A 24,381-nucleotide genomic window follows, 5' to 3' on the forward strand; every position below is an offset into this window, starting at 1 on the left:
TTGAAGAGCAGGGAAACTTTGGCTTCACTTCCTTTGTTTGGACCCGGACACAGGAAAATCACGTGACACATTACGTCATACTTAACCAGCTGATAGTAGGTGAATGAATGCGTGACGAAAAAAAAAAATAAAAAAAAAAAGAAAGAAAGAAAGTGTGAAGGGTTGGAATGTGTGATGTTTTGTTTAGTCTTGTTATTTTCTATTTCTGCACGTTCTATCAATGAATAATAAATAAATTCTTGAATTAAAAAAAAGAATGAAGGTGTGAAGCTTGAGTCTGTTTTCATGAACATTAAACTCCAGTGTCTGTAATAATCAGGTGTTTCTAAAGCAGTTTACTGTGATGGCTGACTGTGGACCGGACTTCTGCTCAGTCTGTGGACAGGCTTCCAACTGGACCTGAACTACTTTACACTTACATTCGTTGCGGCTCTGCCCCGTTTGAGGTGCAGCTTCACTGGCGCACTTTTCTAAAAGGAAGAGGAGATTAAAAAATAACTAACTAAATAAATAAATAAACAATCATAACTATAAATAGATATTCTACTAGCACACTTCATATCCATAAAACCCCATGACTGGAGCTGTTCTACTGTAAGGTCAGACTGTTTACGCAGATAAACAGTGGATAAATAAACTGACCATCAGATGGAGGGGCAGGATGAGGCCGGTGTTGGGCTCCAGTTTCCGGGTCTTTGTCTGAGGAGGACGCTCGCATCCCAACCACAGTTCAGGGAAAGGGTGTTCTTTGGTCGGCTTCTTATCCACAAAGTGATGAGAACAAACAGCAACAGCTTTGGGTGGTTTCTTCAAATTCAACGCCTTCGGCCACATCCGGGATTCAGCGTCTGTTGTCGGTTTTCGGTGGAACTCCTACAACGGAGGACAAACACACTGGCGTTTTGTAGCCGGTGGATGGACAACACACTTTCTGTCCAACCATTCATTCAGCCGTTTCCACGTATTAGTACAACCATGCACAATGTGTCCCAGAACCTGTTTTGGGTTTTCGAACTTCTATTGTTGTATCAGAGATGTGGGAGACTTCCGGTATCGGTGGTCTGAGCTGTGCTAACCGGAAATACGATGCAAAAACAGGATTTTATTATTATTATTATTATTATTATTATTATTATTATTATTATTATTATTATTATTATTATTATTATTATTATTGTTGTTGTTGTTGTTGTTGTTGTTGTTGTTGTTGTTTTACAAAAAAGGATAGCTACATTAAAAACATATATACCCAGATGCCCCATTGGATGTTGATGGACGTGCCTATAGCGCCGCCATCTTGGTACAGGGCGGAAGTGTTTGTTTTGTGGTTTTTTTAGTCCTACAACTTTATTGATCAAAATCTGGACATACATTCCGAAGAATTACAGAAAACACCTTTTTTTCCAGACTGAGCATTGATATCGACTGTATGCTGAAACAGTATTTGTAAAGAACATTATTAAAAAAAAAAAAAAAAAAAAAGACAGGTCTTTTCAGGTATCAATACATTTAAGTTTTCATACACAATCAAGGCCTAATTGGTTTTTACACGTTTCAGTGTTGTTTTTTTTTAAGTTTGTTATTTCATTTATGTAATTTGAGAACAGTGGGTGGCTCTTCATAAATGTACACCTGTGAATAAATTGTTTAGCAAAAATAATTAAAGTGTTGTACATAATTTCTATGCTATGAAAAATGGAATGGAATGCTATGGAAACCTAAACCCTAATGCTGTAGAAAAACTGGTCTCTGCCATTAGCCATAATGCCTAAGAGTTGCTGTGTGCCCCTTTGCACCACAAATAAACACAAAAAAATCACCAATTAAAGTCTTACATTTTTACCAAATAATGAAATGAAACCACAAAGGAGGACAAAATGGCTTCAAGCTATCAGAAGAGAGGAGTTTGACAGATTATTGGACCCAACAATAACCAAACATGTGTATGTCTGCAGTCAGCACTTCATTTAGGTCAGTTTAATGGAATGTGAACCATTTCCAAACAATCATAGACTATGTCAGGGGTATCTGGAGTATTAGGTTAATTGTTTAAACGCCAGTGAACTTTGTGCAACATTTGTAATTCATTTTTGAATTATTGTTATTATTATTACTGTTATTATTATTATAATTATAATTATTATAATTATTATTATTATTGTTGTTGTTGTTGTTGTTGTTGTTGTTGAAACAAACAGCATGGCAAGAACAATTGCAAACTCAGATGAAAACATCATTATCTCACAGTTTAAGGTAAAATCTCACCTCCTATGAAAATTCAGACAGAAAAAAAATTTGCGTAGTGTATATCATGTTTCCACAGCAAAGATACAACCATTATAGCATGAATGAAGGAATGAGAGGAGCATAGAACAAATAAATAATTAAAAACCAACCAAAAAAACAGACAAATAAAATAAAATAAATACAAGGGGTTTGGGAAAGGTACAATTTTGCTATAAATGTATACAGTTTATTTGTATGGGGATTATTTATTTGTTTCAGACATTTTTGTAACAAGGAGATTTTATTTTTCAGAGCAAGCCATGAGGGGGGTGATTTGGCATACTGACAGTTGTGTATGTAATATTTTGGAATAATAATGAGATTATTCACTAAAAACTCTTTTTTTTTTTTTTTTTTAATCTTTGAGGATTACTCCTATCTGAATATTCTGAAAGGACCAAAAGTCAGTGCTACTGGAGACAGACAATATTATGTCGTGGAGAGATTTCCACAAATTCTGGACAATCTCACATTCACAAAACAAGTGCTCTGTCATTTCCAGATGCGTTTCACAAATGTAACTATTTTCTACCACAAATTTAAATCTTCTTTTCATAAATTTATTCGAGGGACAGATGTTGTTTATAGTTTTAAAATGAACTTCTTTACACTTTGGAGGAACTGGGAATTTTAAGTATATCTATTGGTTTATATAAACAGGCTCATTGTCCTGCATGTCCCACATCCGCCAGAGTGAGACTGTTTTTTTATTATTATTCATGAAATGTACAGAACAAAATTGGGACATTTAAACAGAACATGAAATGCGGTATATAACAAGACACAAGGCATATAGAATATCAAAGGGTAGAAGTACTTTAGATATAATTATTACAGAGAAGATAAAACAAAACAAAAAAAATAGATGAAGGGACAACAAAACAAAACAAAAACAAATAAAGTGCATAAAGACATAGGCATCCCTGAGTTTGTGAGGTCAGAGGTCACTGAAGACATTAAAATCACTGAGCAGAGCTGCTGCATTTTTCCTTTTCATCAGTCTTAAAGAGCTGAGGTGATTGTCTGTGGGGTCCCTCTTGAAGACAGAGAAAAGGGGCTTTGTCTTTCTCCATTTGGAACTGTGAATTGTTAGAATTAATCAATATTTAATTAACATTTAATTAGCATTTAATCAAAATTTAATCACCTTAAAAGATACTTCATCTTATTTTACTTTAGATAGTTAAAGTCTTAACTTTAATCATATTAGTTAGTAGTAGTTAATGTTTTAAGATAATTCCTTAGTTTCACTAGATCTCTTTGTTTCACTAGTGAGTGGTAAAGTCTTGGTCAACATTCTAAAATGGCAGATTTATGAACACAGGACAGGTTTCAGCTTAGCTACACATAGGATCGTAAACTATAGGAGATAAGACGTAAACATGGTCAGAATAGGGTCAAACATCTGCTTGACCTTAGAGTCAGGTAATATCAGTCTGTTTTTTGTGACACAATCCACTTAGTACACAGGTGTCAAACATGCGGCCTGGGGGCCAAATCTGGCCTGCCAAAGGGTCCAGTCCAGCCCTTGGGATGAATTTGTGAAATGCAAAATTTACACTAAGATATTAATAATCCTTTTAGTTCAGGTTCCACATTCAGACCAGTTCAATCTCAAGTGGGTCAGACCAGTAAAATACTATCATAATAAAATATAAATAATGATACCTCCAAATGTTTCTTTTTGTAAATGTAAATATTTTCATGTATTTACACTAAAGCAAAGTATAATTTTGCAAAAAATGCAAATAACCTGAAATGTCTTAAGTGAAGTAAGTACAATTGTAGTAATATTCTGCCTGTTACTCAATGTTTTGTGTGTTTGTAGATCCACTGTGATCTGTACGTTATAATGTACATGTGTAAACGATAAACTAAGACAGAATATTGTTAAAATTACACTTATTTTTTAGTTTGTTCATGTTATTCACATATTTTGAAAGGATAGTTTGTAGATGTAAACCTGTTCATGATGTAAATAACCTTTTTTTTCTCTAAAACACAGAGAAAAGTTTGGAGTTGACATTGTTTATATATTATTGTGTTATTATTTGACTGGTTCGGCCCACTTCAGATCAAATTTAGCTGAATGTGGCCCCTGAAATAAAATGAGTTTGACACCCCACACTTAATACATGAGCAGTTTTGTAGAGACATGAAATATGTTGCTTAGATAAGGGGAGTCTAGGGTGTATATATTTTAACTGTCGTCAAAACAGGTTACATGGCGTAGTCTCAAGGAGCAACATGAAGCCGCTGGAGAAAAAAGTATATTGGCAAAGTATATTGTTGTCAGGGAAGTAAAGAGACCCAGAGCTCTGTACGACTGATCAGTTGCTACTTTGTAAATAAATAGTTAACTGAGGCAAGGCCAGGCAAGGCAAGGCAGATTTATTTGTATAGCACAATTCATACACAGGGCAATTCACAGTGCTTTACAAAAATGGAAAAGAGACAGATTAAAAACACACAATTAAAACATAATCAATAAAACATAATTGACAATAAATTAAAACAAAGTAAAAGAGAGGAGTACAGATAGAACCCTTTCAGTTGTTCTTTTCACAGTTGAACAGCTGTTTTCAGCCTGGACTTAAACATTGTCAGAGTAGAGGTCTGTCTGACGTCATCAGGAAGACTGGTCCAGAGGTTAGCTGCATAGAACTGAAACACAGCTGCACCCTGTTTAGTCCTGACTCTGGGCACCAGCAGAAGACCCGTCCATGAGGTTCTCAGACCAGTCCATGAGGTTCTCAGACCAGTCCCTGAGGTTCTCAGACCAGTCCATGAGTTTCTCAGACCAGTCCATGAGGCTCTCAGACCAGTCCATGAGGCTCTCAGACCAGTCCATGAGGTTTCTCAGACCAGTCCATGAGGTTCTCAGACCAGTCCATGAGTTTCTCAGACCAGTCCATGAGGCTCTCAGACCAGTCCCTGAGGTTCTCAGACCAGTCCATGAGATTCTCAGACCAGTCCATGAGTTTCTCAGACCAGTCCATGAGGTTTCTCAGACCAGTCCATGAGGTTCTCAGACCAGTCCATGAGGCTCTCAGACCAGTCCCTGAGGTTCTCAGACCAGTCCATGAGGTTCTCAGACCAGTCCATGAGATTCTCAGACCAGTCCATGAGATTCTCAGACCAGTCCATGAGGCTCTCAGACCAGTCCATGAGGCTCTCAGACCAGTCCATGAGGTTCTCAGGGTCTGAGATGGTTCATATGGGACCACCATGTCACAGATGTACTTTGGTGCTAGACCATGGACAGACTTATAAACGAGCAGAGCTGTTTTAAAGTCTATTCTCTGAGCCACAGGAAGCCAGTGCACAGATCTGAGCACAGGACTGAGACTGCCTGATCTCACTGTAATTCTTTATAAACAAACATGCAGGAGAACACAGACACATAGAAGACAATGAAGATAAAATGTGATTCTCCAACAGAATGAAATATTTAGCTCACAATAATAGGCTGTTTAAAATCAGGTCACCTCCATTTGCCAGTGTGACCTGTAGTGTCCGCTTCTGTCCTCTGGGGGCGCTGTGCCGTGTAAGCCCGCCTCTTTCCGCGTTAACCCGGAAGTAGATTGCGCGCGGCGGGGGGCTCACCGGGGTGGCTCCAATATGGCGTGGAGGGGCTACTCCGTCCTGCTCAGACTCACCGTAGAAGATGCTCTACGGAGCTCCGTGAGGGGAGGCAGGTGAGCGACCGTGGCCGCAGAGGGAGCTTCGATTCCCGCGGAGCGTCCAGCAAACCGCCGCGGCTCTGTCAGTGCTCAAGGACGGATATATTTAGGTCCGGTTAGCGGGCAGGCTAACACGGCTAACTGTTTTCGACTCGGCTAGTGTCCCTGGAATAGTTTGGATATTTTATTTGGTGCTTTAGTCAGACTTTAAACCTGTTTTCCATGACTGTCTCGGACAAGAACAGAAGAGTCGACGATATACGACCACGATATTTTCAAGTTAGATATGAAGTTAACATTAATAATTATCACAACAAACACCGATCAGCCACAACATCCTGACACAGACAGTAAAGTGGTATTAATGTTGATTATTTCATTCCAATGGGACCTGTCAACTTGTGAATACAACAGAACACCTCCTGCAGATGCTCAGCTGTCAATAAAATGAACAAAAATGACCAAAATGGTACAAATACTGACCAAGCTAACCCACAAAATGATTAAATAATTCATTCAAAAGAATACAAAATGAGCTCAATAGAAAAGAAACCCACACGCCATTAACCCCACAATGTACGAACTCTGAAATGAATCCAATAATGAACATCTAAACCAGGGTTTGTCGATTATTGTGTTTCTGAAGTGCATGTAAATGCATCAGACCTGATCATTAAAATGATGTAATTACAGTTCTCAGATTTCTGTGGTCATGAAAACAGGCTCCATGTCTCAACATAACTTTCTCAAAAAATCAAACTTAAACGTGAACTCATATTCCAGGCTGAAATAAAACCTGTTTTGTCCTCTCTAATCCATGTCCTTCAGGTGGCCTCTGACCTTCCAACAGCGCCGTGGTTTCAAGAAGGCCGCAAAGAAACCAGAACCAAAGAATGTGGTGGAGGATCCGGGTCCCAGCAGGACCTCGGAGCCCCACTGGGACCCTCAGCTGCATGGCCCCCAACGGGCCCTCAGTCGCCTCATCAGGCCCTTCGTCTTCACTGTGGGGGTAGATGCTTCTTCATTTGTGGATAGGGGTTCATTCAGAAGGCTGTGGTTTACGGGTGTAGGTGGAATTGTGGGTAATTAATGCACAGATGGAAGAGTTTTAGTTTGAGTGACAATGAGCCTGTTTACATCCACAATAAAACTCTGATCATCATCTGATATTTGGAATTATCAGATTATTAACAGCTCTTTTTAATAGAGAGTTTTAATATTTCTTTTTGATGTATTTAGAGATATATAAGTATATTTAGAGTTTTATATACATATACTTGCACGGAGCAAATGTAGCACATTATTTTTCTCTGGGATCAATAAAATATTGAGATTCAGATTACTCTTATATGTTTTATCAGATAACAGGAATGTGATTAAATTAAGTCAGATTAACACACCTGGATTTCTCCCCAATACTCTGATGTCTTTATACATGTATGCATCAACATGTGTGTAAAAACACAAAACAAAAAACCCCGACTTTGATGTGCAATGATTTGAAGCTGAGAAAAGAAATGAGATTAAAAAAAACCTTAGACAACACAACATGAAAACAAAGTCCCAACAAACTTGTTGATGGTGTTTTAGTCTCATATCCAGCTCCGTGTTGATGACACTGAAGACGATGCTGCTTCGCTCTTGCTTCTTCTTCTCATTATGTAGTGTTTTTGGTGATTGTTAAAGCAATTTAGAGGAGCATTAACACTACCGTGTGGACTGGAGTCCCCACATGTCCAGCCATGGGCTTTGGTAGTCTCATTTCTTCTCTTCTACTGAGTTGAAACGTGACAACCAGTGATAAAACCCTGTATGAGTTCAGTCCAGTGTTTGGCTTCATGTCACCACACAAACATCTGTACTTTCTGTTCTTTGTATTTTCAAAGTAGCTTTTAGTTTTAATGCATTGGAAGAATTTTGGATTATTTTTGATTTGTATCGTTTTGACAAATGCTCAGAATACAATGAAACGATGTAAAAGGCAAATGAGTAAAATTACACAAAAGACAAAAGAAAAAAAGAAGATGTAACAATGACAAAAGAGCTACTGTTTGCTTTTACTCTTTCCAAGCTTGTACTTCTTCTCTTTTACTGGAGTTGAAAGGTTAAATTGATCTACTTTTGTCGACTGGGTTAAAAGACCTAAAAACATACAGATTTATCTGTTATGAATGATTATGGTTGGTTTCCAAGTAAATCAACACCAGGTTAAATGGATTTTAGTTTTTTTATGGATTACATGTGTTTTACTGGATGTAAATATTCACTGATCATCTTTAGTACATATCTCATATGAGTCTGAACAGCTGAATTATTTTCTGTTGTTTTTGAATAACGCGTTTATTATTTCTGTCTTACTTTTAATTGAACTTTTTTTTGTCATAATTCACTTGGAATCCTCGTGTTTTTTCTAGTTTTGGTTGAATTACCGACAAGTATCTTCCTGTGTTCTGACGTTCATCATAAATAATCAGATTATCACTGTAGGCGTGGCCGTGTGACATCATCGGTCATGTGACAGGTGCTAACTCCATGTCAGTTTACAGGCTGCTCGTTCGCCTCGGCGGCCATCTGGCAGTACGAATCGCTCAAGTCCAGAGTCCAGAGCTACTTCGACGAGATCCGAGCCGATTGGTTGGACAAGCTGCGACCGCAGAAACGGGGGGATGTCCGCAAAGAGGTGGGCGCAGCCATGACACACCTGGACACAGCCAGACTTTAAAACAGTCTGTAACGAATGGGCCTGTTTTTAGTTTTACTTGGTAACAGAGACGGTTTTAAAATAAAATTAGAAGTTTAATCAGTGGCAGATTCTCACGCTGTCACACCTGTGGAGTGGGTGGAGCCCACGATAGATTCAACAAGATGATAGCGAGTTAAAACGGTGATTTCAAAGGTAGAACAAGACACAGTGAAGCAACATAGAACAGACACCACATCACAGCTCCCGCCGCAGCCTGATTTGTGTTCTGATTGGATGTCTGTGTTTCAGATCAACCAATGGTGGAACAGTCTGAGTGAGGGGCAGCGGACAGTCACAGGTGAGTGGGCGGGGCTTTTTCTTCGGATCATAAAGACTGAAACCTGAAATCTAAAGGATCTGTACTGATGACCTTTCATAACCCCGACCCTGTGTGCGTCTGTGTTTTTTCCCAGGAATCATTGCTGCTAACGCCGTTGTGTTCTGCTGTTGGAGAATCCCGTCCCTGCAGCGCCACATGATCAGATACTTCACGTCCAACCCCGCCTCCAGTGAGTCACCGCTAACGACGCTCGCTCATACAATATGCTGAAAAAATCTAAATTTCTTTTAGATACTCATGAATCAGAATCCACGGGCGTGTCCTGTTAATACACAACATGTTCCATGACTGTATTACATGACATGTTGGCAGATAAGGTGTTACATGTTGTGTTGTTACATGTTGTGTTGCTGTTGTTCTGCAGAGACCCTGTGTTCTCCGATGCTCCTCTCCACCTTCAGTCACTTCTCGTTTTTCCACATGGCGGCGAACATGTACGTCCTGTGGAGTTTCTCCAGTAGCGCTGTATCCATGTTGGGACGAGAGCAGTTCATGGCTGTTTACCTGTCGGCAGGTAGTACACACAACAGACACACAGACAGACACAGACTCACAACAGGCAAACACAGACATGCAACAGACCCACAACAGACACACAACAGACAAATGTGACCCACATGAGACACACAGACAGACACTGACTCCCAACAGAGATGCAGCAGACACAACTGACCCATAACAGACACACATAGACATGCAACAGACACACACAGGGACACAACAGACATACAACAGACAGACACCTAGCAGGCACACACAAACACACAACAGACCCACAACAGACCCACAGACAGACACAGACTCACAATAGGCACACAACAGACACAACTGACCCACTCTGACCCATAACAGAAACACATAGACACACAACACTCAATAGATGTAGAACAGACACACAACAGACAGACACTTTGCAGACACACACAAACACACAACAGACCCACTCTGACCCACCCAGACACAACAGAGCGACTCTGACGCACAACAGACACACATAGACACACAACAGACCCACTCTGACCCACACAGATGCACGACAGACAGACACATAACACTCACATAGACACACGACACACACAGACATGCAACAGACTGACAACAGACACACAACAGGCCCACTCTGACCCACACAGACACATGAGATATGTAACAGACACACAACAGACAGACACAGACTCACAACAGACACACTCTGATCCACACAGACAGTCAGCGACACACAACAGCTGTACACAGACCCACAACAGACACACACAGACCCCCACAGACTTACAACAGACCCAAAGAGACCCACAACAGACACACACCAGAAACACAATAGACCCACAACAGACAGACACACACAGGAAGGCAACAGACTCACAACAGACACATACAGAACTACTCAGACACACAACAGACACACGCAGACCCACACAAACCCACAACAGACGCAGTCAGACCCACTCAGACACTCAACAGACACACACAGAAATGCAACAGGCTCACACCAGACCCACTCTGACCCTGTGTGTGTGTGTGTGTGTGTGTGGGGGTGTGTGTGTGTGTGTGTGTGTGTGTGTATATGTGTATGTGTGTGTGTGCAGGTGTGGTGTCCACGTTCTTCAGTTACCTGTGTAAAACCCTCAGTGGGAGGTTGGGTCCATCTCTGGGAGCAGTGAGTATGAAAACACCTGGTCCTGTCCTTAAACCTGGTCTCAGACTCAAACCAACGTCTGTTTGTTTGTCTTCGAGTCCGGAGCCATCATGGCCGTCCTCGCCGCCGTCTGCACTAAAATGCCTGAAGCCAAGTTGGCCATCATCTTCCTGCCCATGTTCACCTTCACCGCCAGCAACGTGAGTCTGAACCTGTTGAACTCTGATGTAACCCTGAACGTCAGCACTCTGAGTAATAACGATTAAAAAAAAGAACTAAACTGGAGTAAAAAAAAGAATAAAATGAGCAATGAAATGAAGAAAAACAGCCAATGTAATCCATAAAATGAACAAAGATGTGTAAAAACAGTTAAAATAATGACCAAAATGAACCAAAACCAATAAAATAATTAAATGACCAAAAATGAATAATAAATTAACCAAAGAATAAAAAAAAGGTGAAATAATGAATAAAATGAATAATAAATCAACAAAATATTTTATGGCACATTTCAGCAATTTATTTATTTAGTATGAACTTTTACATCTAATTAATATTTGGGATAAAAGGGTGTGACATATTTATTTATCTCCTGGTTTTGTTTTAGATGCTTTTTATCTTATTGTATGTCTGTATTCATCCGTTTTAGTAAATCTTTATATTTCTTATTTTTACTAGTTGTATCAAATCTTTTATTATTACCCATAGCTTTGGGACTTTGCATTGCTTTAAATGTGCATTAGGAATAAACTTGTGTAGGAAATAAAAATGTTCCATAAAGTGTCACTACAGCAGGTATAAAAGAACAGGTATGATTAGACTGGTTCTGTGGTCATAAAGGTTTAATACCCACTTCTGTCTGCAGGCGCTGAAGGCCATCGTTGCCATGGATACGGCCGGTCTGGTGTTGGGGTGGAAGTTCTTTGACCACGCCGCTCATTTAGGCGGAGCCATGTTTGGGATGTGAGTGGACCAATCAGATGCATTTCTACCTGTGACCATTCAGTGGGGGGTTTTTTGTTTGTTTGTTTTTTTTGGGTCCTTGAATGCATCTTCTCCTCTACAGATGGTACATCCTGTTTGGTCACGAGCTCATCTGGAAGAACCGCGATCCGTTTGTCAAACTGTGGCACGACCTGAGGACCCGCGGCGGTCCGGGCGGCGGCGGGGAGCGAGGAGGCTCAGCGTAGGGAACGCTAGGACTGATGGGAAATAAGTGATGTATAAAATGTACAGACTGTGCATCGATCAGGAAACAGGTGATTTAACACAAACACCTGCGTCTCAGATGATTCTTGTCCATATTTATTATTATGAGTCAGTTTTGTTCATGTGTCGGGAACAAAAGAGATTGACTGAAAATAAAAGTTGAATTACACAAAAGTGACGCGGTGGTGCAGTGGATAGCACCGGCACCTCACAGCAAGAAGGTCCTGGGTTCGATTCCAGCACCTGGGACCTTTGTGTGTGGAGTTTGCATGTCCTCCCCATGTCTGCGTGGGTTCTCTCCGGGTACTCTGGCTCCTCCCACCATCCAAAGACATGCACTGATTGGTTAATCTAAATTGCCCATAGGTGTGAATGTTCGTCTGTATATGTGATGAACTGGAGACATGTCCAGGGTGAACCTGCCTTCACCCATAAGTAGCTGGGATAGGCTCCAGCCCCCCCCCATGACCTTAGTGAGGATAAAGCAAGTTCCGAAAATGAACGAAGGAATACAAGTTTAATTATTGATTGTTTAATTTTTCAGACTTATTACGTTCTAATAAAAACAAAAGTCAATGTTCAGCTTCCAATGTGTTTCTTACAAGAGATTTAAGGTCATCGCTGTGATTATAGATGATTTTCTCCAATAACTGATTAAAAGTTTTAGTTTAGAAAAATGATCATAAAAAACTGAAGAAACCAGAAAATATTCACAATGAAGTGTTATTTACGTTCAGAGTTCAAGGACTGGGTTTCCTGTTTTCAGCAGGTTTAACCATGTTTTAAAGACCTGGATGTAAACGCAGGCAGAGAAACGGCATCATGGGATGATTTAGTTTTTCCACAGTGGGATCGATGTGATCCTCCAGTGTTTGAGTTGGACTGATTTACTTTCAGACAGTTTTCTGATTCCCACATGTGAGATACACTTGTGCTCATTAGTTTACATATTCCAGCAGAATCTGTGATTCTTTGGCCATTTTTCAGAGAATACGAATGATAATACAAAAGCTTTTCTTTCACTCGTGGCTAGTGGTTGGATGAAGTAATTTATTATCAAACAAATGTGTTTGCTCTTTTTAATTAAATCACACTGACAACAGAAACTATCCTAAAGTTTACATACCCTAGTTCTGAATCCTCTGTATGGGCCCCTTTAACATCAAAAGTCGCTCTTCTATTGACTCTCAAATTGCATGAATACAACTTGAGCATAAAAATTTACTTAAAGGAAAAACAACAATTTCACCAAAAGTGTAGTTTTTTGATTAAAGGTTGTTGCGCTGGCAAGAGGTGGTTTTTAGGGCATAGCGCAAATGGTATATCACACAAAACTGCAATGGAAAGACCTTTTTCTGTAACTAGAGTCACGTGAATAAAAAAAAAACAGACATTACAAGAGAAGAAGAGTTTTAAAAGAAACATGGTGCGGTATGTGTGGACGCACCAGGAAACGGAATCATTTTTTAATTTAGTACGAGATAGAGGGGTAATATATAATAATAATGAATATATCTGTAAATTAACACCATATTTACGTTCATCGCCATGTTTATGGAATGACTTCTTGTGTCATGCAATAAATAAACAAATCATGGCATTTGTGATTTAATGGAAAAACCGACATTACAAATCTCAGTAAAGTTTTGCGTATATGGCCAATGGAAAAACAACTACTGACAGCTGTACGTCTTTCGTGGTTGTTGTGGATGAGGTTCTTTATTTTCTCAGATGTTAAAGCTGCCTATTCTTCTTGTCAAAACACCTTCAGTTCCTTTAATATTTTGGGTTTCCTTCCATGAAGTGCATGTTTCAGACCTCCCCAAAGTGGCTCATTGGTACTGAGGTAAGGAGACTGAGATGGCCACGCCTTCACCTACACTTTTTTCTGCTGTAGCCAATGACAGGTCGACTTTGTGTCATTGTCACGCTGGAACATCCAACACCATGAGAAAAAATAAAGCAAGGTCCGCACAACCAGTGAGCTCCCAAACCATTTAATAGTGACGTTTGGGGCCGAGGCCCTTCATCAGACTGAGGACAGAAACTTTCACAGGTGTTCTATATGTGGCGTCTAATCACAACATGTGACCCGCGTTACACGTCATAACAGAAAAAAATATTAAAACTTTTCAAACATATGATCAATTGTAAATGATCAAGAGTCATACATTTCAGAGTATCCACGAATACAAAATATACAGGTGTTTTATATGCAGTGTCCGACCAAAATAGCACGTGACATGCAATATACGACATCTTAGAAGATCAGAAAATAACCTGTAAAGCCTAATCATACGTACAATCAATCATAAATCATAAAGTGTTACAAACGTCTACAAATATACATGATTTTTAATGATCAAATTGCTTTGCACTCATATTTGTAAACAGATATTAATCAAATTTCTACAGGTCCATGTAGTTCTACTGTCCATCTGAATGTGGTGACAAACACCACAGCATGTGTGCACAGTTCTTATTCACAAAAATACAAGAACAGATTTACAAGAGCAACAACAAAAGAAAAATTGTTTTAAAAAAGTTTATATTGGGCAACGTTGAGATGCATCCAAATAGACATCTAAACTGCAGTGTTGGAGTGAGGATATATATACTACATACACTGGAGTGAAGTGGTCTATGTGAAGATTAATTTTAGGAACGTGTGAGAAGTTGTGAAGAGTCTGTAAAAATGGTCTAAGATCAGATTCTTCATTGAGGCCTTTGGGGTTAAGTGTATCTAAGGTGTAAATCCAAAAAGCCTCCCGTTGGAGTCACAAGCGGTTGATATCTCCCCCTCGGCTGGGCACACTGACTTTTTCTATTCCCAAGTATTTTAACATGCTGACATTGTGTTGTGTTTGTGTCAAATGTGTGGCCACTGGGCTTTTTGTGTCTTTGTTACATATGTTTGATCTGTTCTGAGATCCTGGTTTTCAAATGCCTACTAGTTTTGCCAATGTAGGTTAGTCCACATGGACATTTTAACATGTAAATTACGTTTCTTGTGTTACAGGTTATTGTTCCTTTGATTTTGTAGGATTTGCCAGACCTAGGATGAGTGAAGGTCTGTGTTTTATGTGTAAAATTACACTGAGTGCAGTGGCTGCATCTATAGTTACCATGTGGTATGTTTTGTAAAAAATGTGGCTGAGTCAAGGGAGGTAAATGAGCCCGAACCAGCATGTTACTCAAATTTGGTGGTCTTTTGAAAACAACTCGTGGTGGTGCAGAAAAGTCTTTTAGGTTCGGATCTGATTGTATTATGTGCCAGTGTTTGCCAATGACAGGTCGACTTTGTGTCATTGTCACGTTGGAACATCCAACACCATCCCATGCACATTCTGACAGGGTATGTAAACATATGAGCACACCTGTATGCTGGTATTACTCCAGTTATCTGAGGAGGAGGTTTTTTTTTGGGTTTTTTTTTTACATGTTTACAGTAGTAGTAGTTTAATGTAGTTCATGAGGAGTTCATCATTAGCTGATGATTTTGCACATTTATAGTGTACACAATTTGCAAAAAAAAAAAAAAGACAAAAAAAGATCCTGTATGATTGATGATCTTGATGAATTAACACATCCAAAACCGATCAATTGTGTTTCAGCCATTTTTCATTTCACTACGACAACAAAAGCACTTGAACACAACACACTGCTAATTTAGAATTCACAAAAGGAAAGGATCATTTTCCCGACAGCCCCCGAAGGCAGCATACGTATGTATGTAGTGATGGTAGAATCCAACTTCCTGTTATTCAACTCACGTTTTACTACATCACTTCCATTTTCTACTATTTTTTTTTACTCTACATGTACAAATGTAACAAAACTAAAATCAGATTAATCTGTAAACATGCATGAAGACATGGGAGTACTGGGGATATATCCAAATGTGTTAATCAGATTTCTCATAATCAGATTACAGCTGTTACCTAATAAAATAGATCAGATTATACTGTTTACATGGTTAACAATAATCTGAGAATTCCACAAATCAGGTACTGATCAGAGTATAAGTGTGAATGTAAACGGTTCAGTGTCATCAGCGTACATCTAACAATAATAATAATAATAATAATAATAATTATACCTTTTATTTGTATCGTGCTTTTCATGGAACTCAAAGACACTTTACATACAGCAGATAAAAGTAGAAACCAAACACATTAAAAACAGATAGAAGCAGGTGCAGAAGGCAGGTATATGAATGTGAAACAGTTAAATAATAAAAGCAATCTTAAATAAGTGAGTTTTTAGAAGACAAGATGTAGGTTTACATCTGAAAATACATTAATGTAAACATATACACGTTGGGGCCTAGGACGGTGCCCTGAGGGATCCCACTGAATTTAATGAAACACAGATTTATGATCAATAATGATCCGATAACTCCAGAAATCAGATACTGATCCGAGTTTTCGTGTAAATTTAAACAGGGTCATTGAGTTCACTATCCATCAGGACGTCCAAACGCTGTGTCCGTATCAGCCGTCGATCAATAGGAATCTGTAGCTCAGAATTACAGCCAATGAGGATCAAGAGGAGAACGAGTGGATGAATTTAAGAGGTCATCCAGCAGATGGCGCCATCCAACCCCGTACTCTTTCATTCATTCTTTGTTTTATTGAATTTCACCTGTACATTGACTCTAAATCATGTCCGTCTCAGATACCATCGGTCTTCTTCACCGTCCACATATGGAGTCTGTGTTTCGTGGACGTTGGCGTGGACTGGTGGGTCCACAGACGGTGTCTCTGGTTCAGTTCAGTCCATCTGAGACCGGTCCAGGGAACTCCGAGTCTTTTCTCCTCACAATCCACCAGGTTTCCTCCTCCACCTGCAGCTTACGCTTCTGGGCGTCATCATTGGTTTTTCCCCACATCCTCCTCGGTCCACGGGTCTGTGTGCGTTTGTCATGAAGCCTGAGGGTCAAAGGTCACGCTCAGATTTGGTCTGTAGATGATGCAAGACTGAAACTCAGCGGTTTCATGTTTCAGTTTAACCAGACTGAAGGAAAATGACCAACACCTAAGAATGTGAGAACAAACGTAAAAAAGTGAATGAATGTTTTATTTCTGACGTAAAAAGGAGAAAACAATCATCAACAAAAGCAAAGAATGAAGCAAAGTAACAACAAAAACCAAAAAAGAAATGTATACTGTTATACGAAAGAAATACTGAAGTGTTTTAGAAATAAACATTTAATTCAGCCCTTTATTAAAACACACAAACTAAATCTATATTAATACAACATGTATATGTGTCTATAACAGTCAATATAATCATTATATGAATGAATATGTGCTAAATAATACTAGATATAATTGTCTATGTGGGGGGGGCAGGGTTGTTGTGGTATGTTGAACCCAGTGTGTGATGGTTGTAGGTCCAGATCTGGTCTGGTCTGGGTCTGGTTCCCAGTAGATGTTGTCGAATCCACAACAAACGGTTAAAGGTGAAACTCAGACTCAGTCAATGACACAGAGTCCACTGACCCCCAAATGCACCCAGACCAGATCAGACCAGGACCACAGAGACCCAGACCCAGACCAGATCAGACCAGGATCAGACCAGGATCACAGAGACCCAGACCAGGACCAGACCAGGATCACAGAGACCCAGACCAGGACCAGACCAGGTTCACAGAGACCCAGACCAGGATCAGACCTGCACCAGATCAGACCAGGTTCACAGAGACCCAGACCAGGACCAGACCAGGTTCACAGAGACCCAGACCAGGATCATCCTCCAGATGTGACGGTAAGAGGTCGGTTTAATGTTTTCACCTTCATGTGTTCAGTTTATTCTCAGAACTGACGATAAAACACAGAAAATACAAATGAGTTTATGAACCAGAACTGACAGAACATCACAAGGATTTAAACCACAGTTTATTTTCTTTCTTTCTTTCTTTCTTTCTTTCTTTCTTTCTTTGGTGTTTGAGTCCATTAGTTTGTTTTTGCGTTTCTAGTCTGTTAATAGTTGACAGTTCTTTCGTTCGTTGTTTCTTTCCTTCATTCTTTCCTTTGTTTTTTAGTCTTTTTTTGTTTTTGAACTTTGCGTTTGTTGTTTTCTGTTGTGTTTTTTTCTATTGGTTCTTTTTAAAATGTTCTCTTCACTGTCAACCCTCAAATCTTTTCTTTCTTTTTGTTCTTTGGACTTTTCATCATATCTGTGACACTGTTTTTATCTTGTTTTTTTTTTTCTTTGTTAGATTTTTTCATCTAATATTTTTGTTTTATTGTTTTCTGTGATTAACATAAATCCACTGAAAACCATAATGAGTGGTTCTGGACCAGTGTCAGGTCCAGTCCAGTCATCCGTGTTTTATGTCCAACCTTCTGTTTTGTGTCAGTCAGTGGTTTTTTTGACCCAGTGGTTCTGGTCCTGTCCACTTGAGTCCAGTTTGGGTCCAATTCTGTCCATCTGAGTCTAGTGTTGGTCCATTTTAGTCCAGTTCCAGTCCACTGGAGTCCAGTTTGTTTTTGTCTGCTACACCTGTGTCCAGTTTCGGTCCATTTGAGTCTGGTTCCGGTCCCGTCTCATCCATCTGAAAACAGTTCTGGTTCTGTCCAGTCCGTGTGAGTCCAGTTTCAGCCCATCTGAGTCCAATTCTGGTTCCCTCTGGTCCATCAGAGCCCAGCTCTGGTCCATCCGAGTCCAGTTCTGGTTCCGCCCGGTCCATCCGAGGGCAGCTCCGGTCCCCCTGAGTCCAGTTCTGGTTCCATCCGGTCCATCTGAGTCCAGTTCTGGTTCCATCGGGTCCATCTGACTGCTTGGCATCATGACACTGGTCCTGCAGGTCCTGGGTCTGGTTCTGTCCGTGGTGTCCTGGTGTCTTCAGTCCAGTTGCTCGTCATCTCAGGTGTGGAAGTCACGCAGTCAGGTGGACTCGGTCACCAACAGTGATTGGCTGTTTGAAGGGCTGTGGATGAGCTGCGTTGCCACGACAACGGGTTCAGTCCAGTGCAACCGCTTCAGGACCGTCCTGGGTCTACCGGGTGAGTGAAATAAAAATAGAATAAGGGTAAATAAAGTGGTTTAGAAAATAAACTATGATAGAAAGAAAAATGTACACTATCGATCGATCGATGTGGTTTCCAGTGTTTCATTCTCTAACGTGGTCCCATAGTGGTCTTATATATAGTGGTTTTGGGTCTGTCCCTGGTCTGTCCCTGGTCTGACATCATGTGACCTCCTTGGCCCAGCCCACCTCCAGGCCTGTCGCGCGCTGATGATCATGTCGCTGCTGATCGGACTCGCCGCCATCATCGTCTCCGTCCTCGGCCTCAAGTGCACGAAGATCGGCAGAACCTCGGACCAGGCCAAAGCCCAGATGGTCCTGACCGGAGGAATCATGGTCATCCTGTCTGGTATGTGGATCCAGACCCGGACCGGGTCTGGTTCTAGGTCTGGGATGTGGACTTTTCTCCTGCATTGAACACATTTGTCTTCATTGTGTCTAAATCACAGATGTCGAACATGCGGCTCGGGGGCCAAATCCGGCCCGCCAAAGGTTCCAGTCCGGCCCGCGGGATGAATTTGCAAAGTGCAAGTTAGGGCATCAAACTCAAAAATAATATCATAATAACCTTTAAATAATGACAACACCAATTTTTCTCTTTGATTTAGTGCGAAAAACATTAAATTATGAAAATGTTTACATTAACAAACTATCCTTTAACAATAACATGTGAATAACCTGAACAAAATGAAGAAATTAAGAAAATTAAGTGCAATTTTAACAATTTTCTGCCTGTTACTAAATGTTTTGTGCAGATGTATAAATGATGAGTCGAGGCATAATATGGAAAAAATTGTACTTATATTTCTTAACAAATTTCGTTTTTTTCAGGTCATTCACATCCTTTTTGTTTGGATAGTTTGTAAATAAAGGGGCGACACGGTGGTGCAGTGGTTAGCACTCGTGCCTCACAGCAAGAAGGTCCTGGGTTCGATTCCAACACCAGTCGACGGGGGGTGGGACCTTTCTGTGTGGAGTGGGTTCTCTCCGGGTACTCCAGCTTCCTCCCACCATCCAAAGACATGCACTAATAGGTTAATTGGTTAATCTAAATTGCCCATAGGTGTGAATGTGAGAGTGATTGTTTGTCTCTATATGTTCAGCCCTGCGATGAACTGGCGAAATGTCCAGGGTGTACCCTGCCTTCGCCCCTATGTAGCTGGGATAGGCTCCAAGCGACCCCCGTGACCCTAGTGAGGATAAAGCGGGTTCAGAAAATGAATGAATGAATGAATGAATAGTTTGTAAATGTAAATACTGGCATAATTGAATGTTATTTTTTTGCACTAAAACGATCTGGAGTTGTTATTATATGTAGGTTATTATGTTATCATTTTACTGGGCTGGCCCAGTGCAGATCAAATTTGGTTTAATAATGTGGGCCCTGAACTAAAATGAGTTTGACACCCCTGTTCTAAATCAAAGAAAAAAATGAAATAAAAAAAGGTTCCGTTCTGAATATGTGACATTATTTAATAAACCAAGGAAATAATCAGAACTAAAACAAAGTCTAATCTTTATAAAAATACATATATTTACTTAATTATTTTGTAGCTAATGTGCAATAAATGAAGCTAGGCTACATTAGCCAAAAGCAAACAAAAACATATTCCTAATAAAATCTGTGGATATTTATTTTTTATTGTATATTTCTACTCAGAAAAACCATAAAATTAACAACAGATGCTTCTGTTATGAAAAATATGCTAATTATCTTTCTTTTGAGAGCTACACATGTAATAAATCAAGCTAGTGATACTATGTTATCCAAACTAAATTTCATAGGATCTGCTTTTATTTTCTTTTAGTCCATTTTTGAGGTTTATATATTCACAAAAACTGATTTAAGATGCTCATATTACAAAAAATTTAGCAGTTTCTTTTTAATATAGTGCTAAGCAAGCTAGCATGGTGACAGCATCAAAACACAAAAAGACATGAATCATTATAAAATGTATATATATATATATATATTTTTCTTATTTATTCAAACTCTGTATAAACATGAAAAGTAACATATATAAAAATACATATATGAAAAATTATTAGCTTTAATAAAATCTGTGGATATTTATCTTTTATTGTGTTTCTATTGTGAAAAATCAGAAAATTAACAACAGATGCTTCTTTTATGAGCAATATAATTTAATTTTGTTTTAATGTCATGTTAAACATCCAACAAACCAAGCTAACGTGGCTACAGCGTCCATATGTCGAACAACATTAAGACATGAGCCGTTATAAAATGTACATATATTTTATTTTAATATTTATTATATATTAAAACTCTGTATAAACCTAAAAAGTCACATTAGTGCTTTTGCTGTTCAGATAAAACATCCTTTTACTTTGTTAAATCAGCCTAAGTGTCAAGTATAGGCTACGTTAGCCACAGTGTCAAACACTAAAATAAAAAACACTTTAGTTTCAGGTTTTACTCTGATTATCCAGGATGTCCACATCAGGTGTCCCCATGTGTCTCCGAGGCTCATGGGTAATCACATGACCCGTCTCATACCCAGGTCTGTTGACGCTGACCGCCGTGTCCCTGTACGCCGCCCAGGTCATCCACGACTTCTACGACCCGCTGTACGGAGGCGTCAGGTCAGTCCTGCTGCAGACGGTAGACACCACTGAATACTCTGACCTTTGACCTCAAACCCAGACTGGTCTCCAGCCACAAGATGATCTGAGTTAATAAACTTTATTATGGATTCAGATCTGGATCCTGGTCTGGTTCCAGATGTTCCTTCTGTTTTCTGAGGCCGTGTCTCTGTTCTGGTTCTGCAGGTTTGAGCTGGGTACTGGTCTGTATCTGGGCTGGGGGGCCTCTGGTCTGGCCCTCCTGGGGGGGTTGATGCTCTGCTGCTCCTGTAGGAGGAGCCTCCCCGCCCCCCCTGCACGGTAAATCCACAGCGGCAACAGGCTACGCCCTGCATGTCATGTGACCCACGGCAAAAAATGTTCAGTTCTGAATACGTGACATTTATGAAGTGACGAAATAAACTGAACTAAAACAAAGACGAACCTTTATAGAACCTCAGGTGCAAGAAATGAAGCTACGACAAGTTATCGAAAAGTAATTTAGATTTTTTTTTAAAGTGTTTATTCTCTGAACAGTGATAAAATTAACATCAGATGCTTCAGTTATGAAAATGTCATTTACTTTATTTATAATATAGCGCTAAACATTCAGCAGTCCAAGCTAACGTGGCTACAGCGTTTGTATGTTCAACACCATAAAAGAAATGAAACATTAGTAAATATATTAATATTTTTCTGTTTATTGTGTTTTCAGTCTCTGTATAAACATAAAACTTAATGCATCTGCTGTTCAGATAAAACATCTGTTTATTTTCGTGTTAAAAACTCAAAAGCTAAAAAACTCAAGCTAGGCTACATTAGCCAAAACACTAAAATAAAAAATGAATTCAATAATTAAAGCTTAATATTTATAAAATCTGTGGATATATTTTTTTGTATTTTACTTAGTGACCAAAAGTAACATCGTCTTAAAGTTTAAAATGTGTCTGATCTTAGCTTCGTTATGCAGTGGATTCTGATTGGTTCACTGAAGTCACATGTTTTTTGTTTTTCTGTTTGTGTCTGAATCACAGACAGTTTTCGTACAACTACTCGACGGCCGATCGTCAGAACATCTACCGAGTGACACCGTCCTCCGACAGTGGCAGCGCCAAAGCCTACGTCTGAACGCCTGTTACTGTGGAAACGCTGAGGCAGACACCAGGACGCCATCGGCAAATTCAGGACGGATTAAGATGAATCCTCTTAGTGTAAAATTAAATGAGTGCACCGAGGGCATTATTATTATTATTATTAGTAGTAGTAGTAGTAGTAGTAGTATTAATATTAATAATAAGTAAATGTAGAATTTCATTTGAGATATGATTAAATATGACTCATATTTAACATGTATTATTCCAGTTCTAAAGGTTGAATTGAACTGTTTTTGTATGACAAATGTTCATTTTTATGTTTGTGTGAAATGTCCAACAGCTTCCTGATTTAATCACTCATCATATACACTTTAGTAATTTTCTTTTTCTTTCTTTCTTTCTTTCTTTCTTTCTTTCTTTCTTTCTTTCTTTCTTTCTTTCTTTCTTTCTTTCTTTGTGTGAAATGTCCAACATAACTTCCTAAATTCCAAACTTCCATTCTGAAATGATCTGAAATAAACTTTCCTCACATACATTTAATTTATTATATGTTTTACGTTATAAAGTAATGAATCTAAATGACAGATTAATGTATTAAATAAAGTGTTAACATCTTAAATGGATATTTGGTTTATTTTAGTGCATTTTTATCTTTTCTAGAGCATTTTACTGTATTTTTTAACAATAATAATGGATTAAATTTCTGTAGCACTTTTCAAGGCACACAAAATGCTTCCCATTATTGACTTAGTGTATTTTAGAGTATTCTAGCATATTTTTGTTTATTTTAGTATTTTTAGAGCATTTTAAAGTATTTTAGCGTATTTTTGTTTATTTAAATGCATTTTAGTATTTTTTTTAGAGCATTTTACCTTATTTTTTTATGTATTTTAGAGTATTCTAGCATATTTTGTTCATTTTAGTAAATTTTAATCTTTTTTAGAGCATTTTAATGTATTTTTGTCTATTTTAGAGTATTCTAGCATACATTTGTTTATTTTAGTGCATTTTAGTATTTTTCAAAGTGTTTTTGTGTATTTTTGTGTGCATTTTAGATTATTTCAGCACATTTTTGTTTATTTTAGTGCATTTTACTCTTTTATAACAGCATTTTAATGTATTTTTTTTCTGTTTTAGAGTATTCCAGCACATTTTTGTTTATGTTAGTGCATTTTAATCTTTTTAAAAGCATTTTACTGTATTTTTTTGTGTGTATTTTAGAGTATTCTTGCATATTTTTGCCTGGTTTCTTAACTGTTATATAAGTAAGCAGTACATGGATCATGTGGATTTGGAAAATGGACCAAAACTTAGTGTGATTATTAACCCTCCGGTATCTGAGAGCACCTTGTAGGCAAACTTAGCACCTCGTGTTAAAAAACTTAAAAACTATTATTTTTCACAGTTTAAATAAGGTTAGAATTCAAAAGTTGTTCATTTTTACATGATCTTTAAAATTCTGGCCGTCAACTAAAATTTTCACATTGTAAACAAAAGAAAATAACAAGACTAGCACCTGTCTCCTAAGTGTGCCTAAAACACGCTATTTCTTCCATTTGATATGTATGATTGGGGCTGACCTTGATTTACAAATATAAAATCAAATTAGAGCAGAAAAATAAATCAATACATAATGTTTAATAGTTTGATTTATAGGTGTGCCTTTTTGGCACACTTGGTGACAGATGCTAGTATTTTTGAACATTTGACCGAGCATATGACCGACATATGCCAGGCTGCAAAAATCAAATACTATGTGATCCAGTTTTTATGT

The 24,381-nt window shown here is 38.7% G+C and overlaps 2 protein-coding genes across 2 annotated transcripts; both read left to right on the forward strand.

Moving 5' to 3' along the window:
• The first annotated feature begins 5,840 nt into the window (after window positions 1-5,840).
• Window positions 5,841-12,199, forward strand: parlb (presenilin associated, rhomboid-like b). Its single transcript, XM_030151293.1, has 10 exons — window positions 5,841-5,984; window positions 6,798-6,978; window positions 8,509-8,649; window positions 8,962-9,010; window positions 9,126-9,221; window positions 9,417-9,566; window positions 10,639-10,709; window positions 10,787-10,888; window positions 11,554-11,651; window positions 11,755-12,199. The coding sequence occupies exons 1-10, from the start codon at window positions 5,908-5,910 to the stop codon at window positions 11,876-11,878; spliced, it is 1,089 nt and encodes a 362-aa protein (XP_030007153.1). The 5' UTR covers window positions 5,841-5,907; the 3' UTR covers window positions 11,879-12,199.
• Window positions 12,200-18,607: 6,408 nt separating this feature from the next.
• LOC115431054 (claudin-4-like) lies at window positions 18,608-22,824 on the forward strand. Its single transcript, XM_030151302.1, has 5 exons — window positions 18,608-18,907; window positions 19,115-19,279; window positions 21,453-21,534; window positions 21,721-21,834; window positions 22,548-22,824. The coding sequence occupies exons 1-5, from the start codon at window positions 18,691-18,693 to the stop codon at window positions 22,639-22,641; spliced, it is 672 nt and encodes a 223-aa protein (XP_030007162.1). The 5' UTR covers window positions 18,608-18,690; the 3' UTR covers window positions 22,642-22,824.
• The last annotated feature ends 1,557 nt before the right edge of the window (window positions 22,825-24,381 follow it).

Source organism: Sphaeramia orbicularis, chromosome 13 (genome assembly GCF_902148855.1).
Source record: "Sphaeramia orbicularis chromosome 13, fSphaOr1.1, whole genome shotgun sequence".
Classification (NCBI taxonomy): domain Eukaryota; kingdom Metazoa; phylum Chordata; class Actinopteri; order Kurtiformes; family Apogonidae; genus Sphaeramia; species Sphaeramia orbicularis.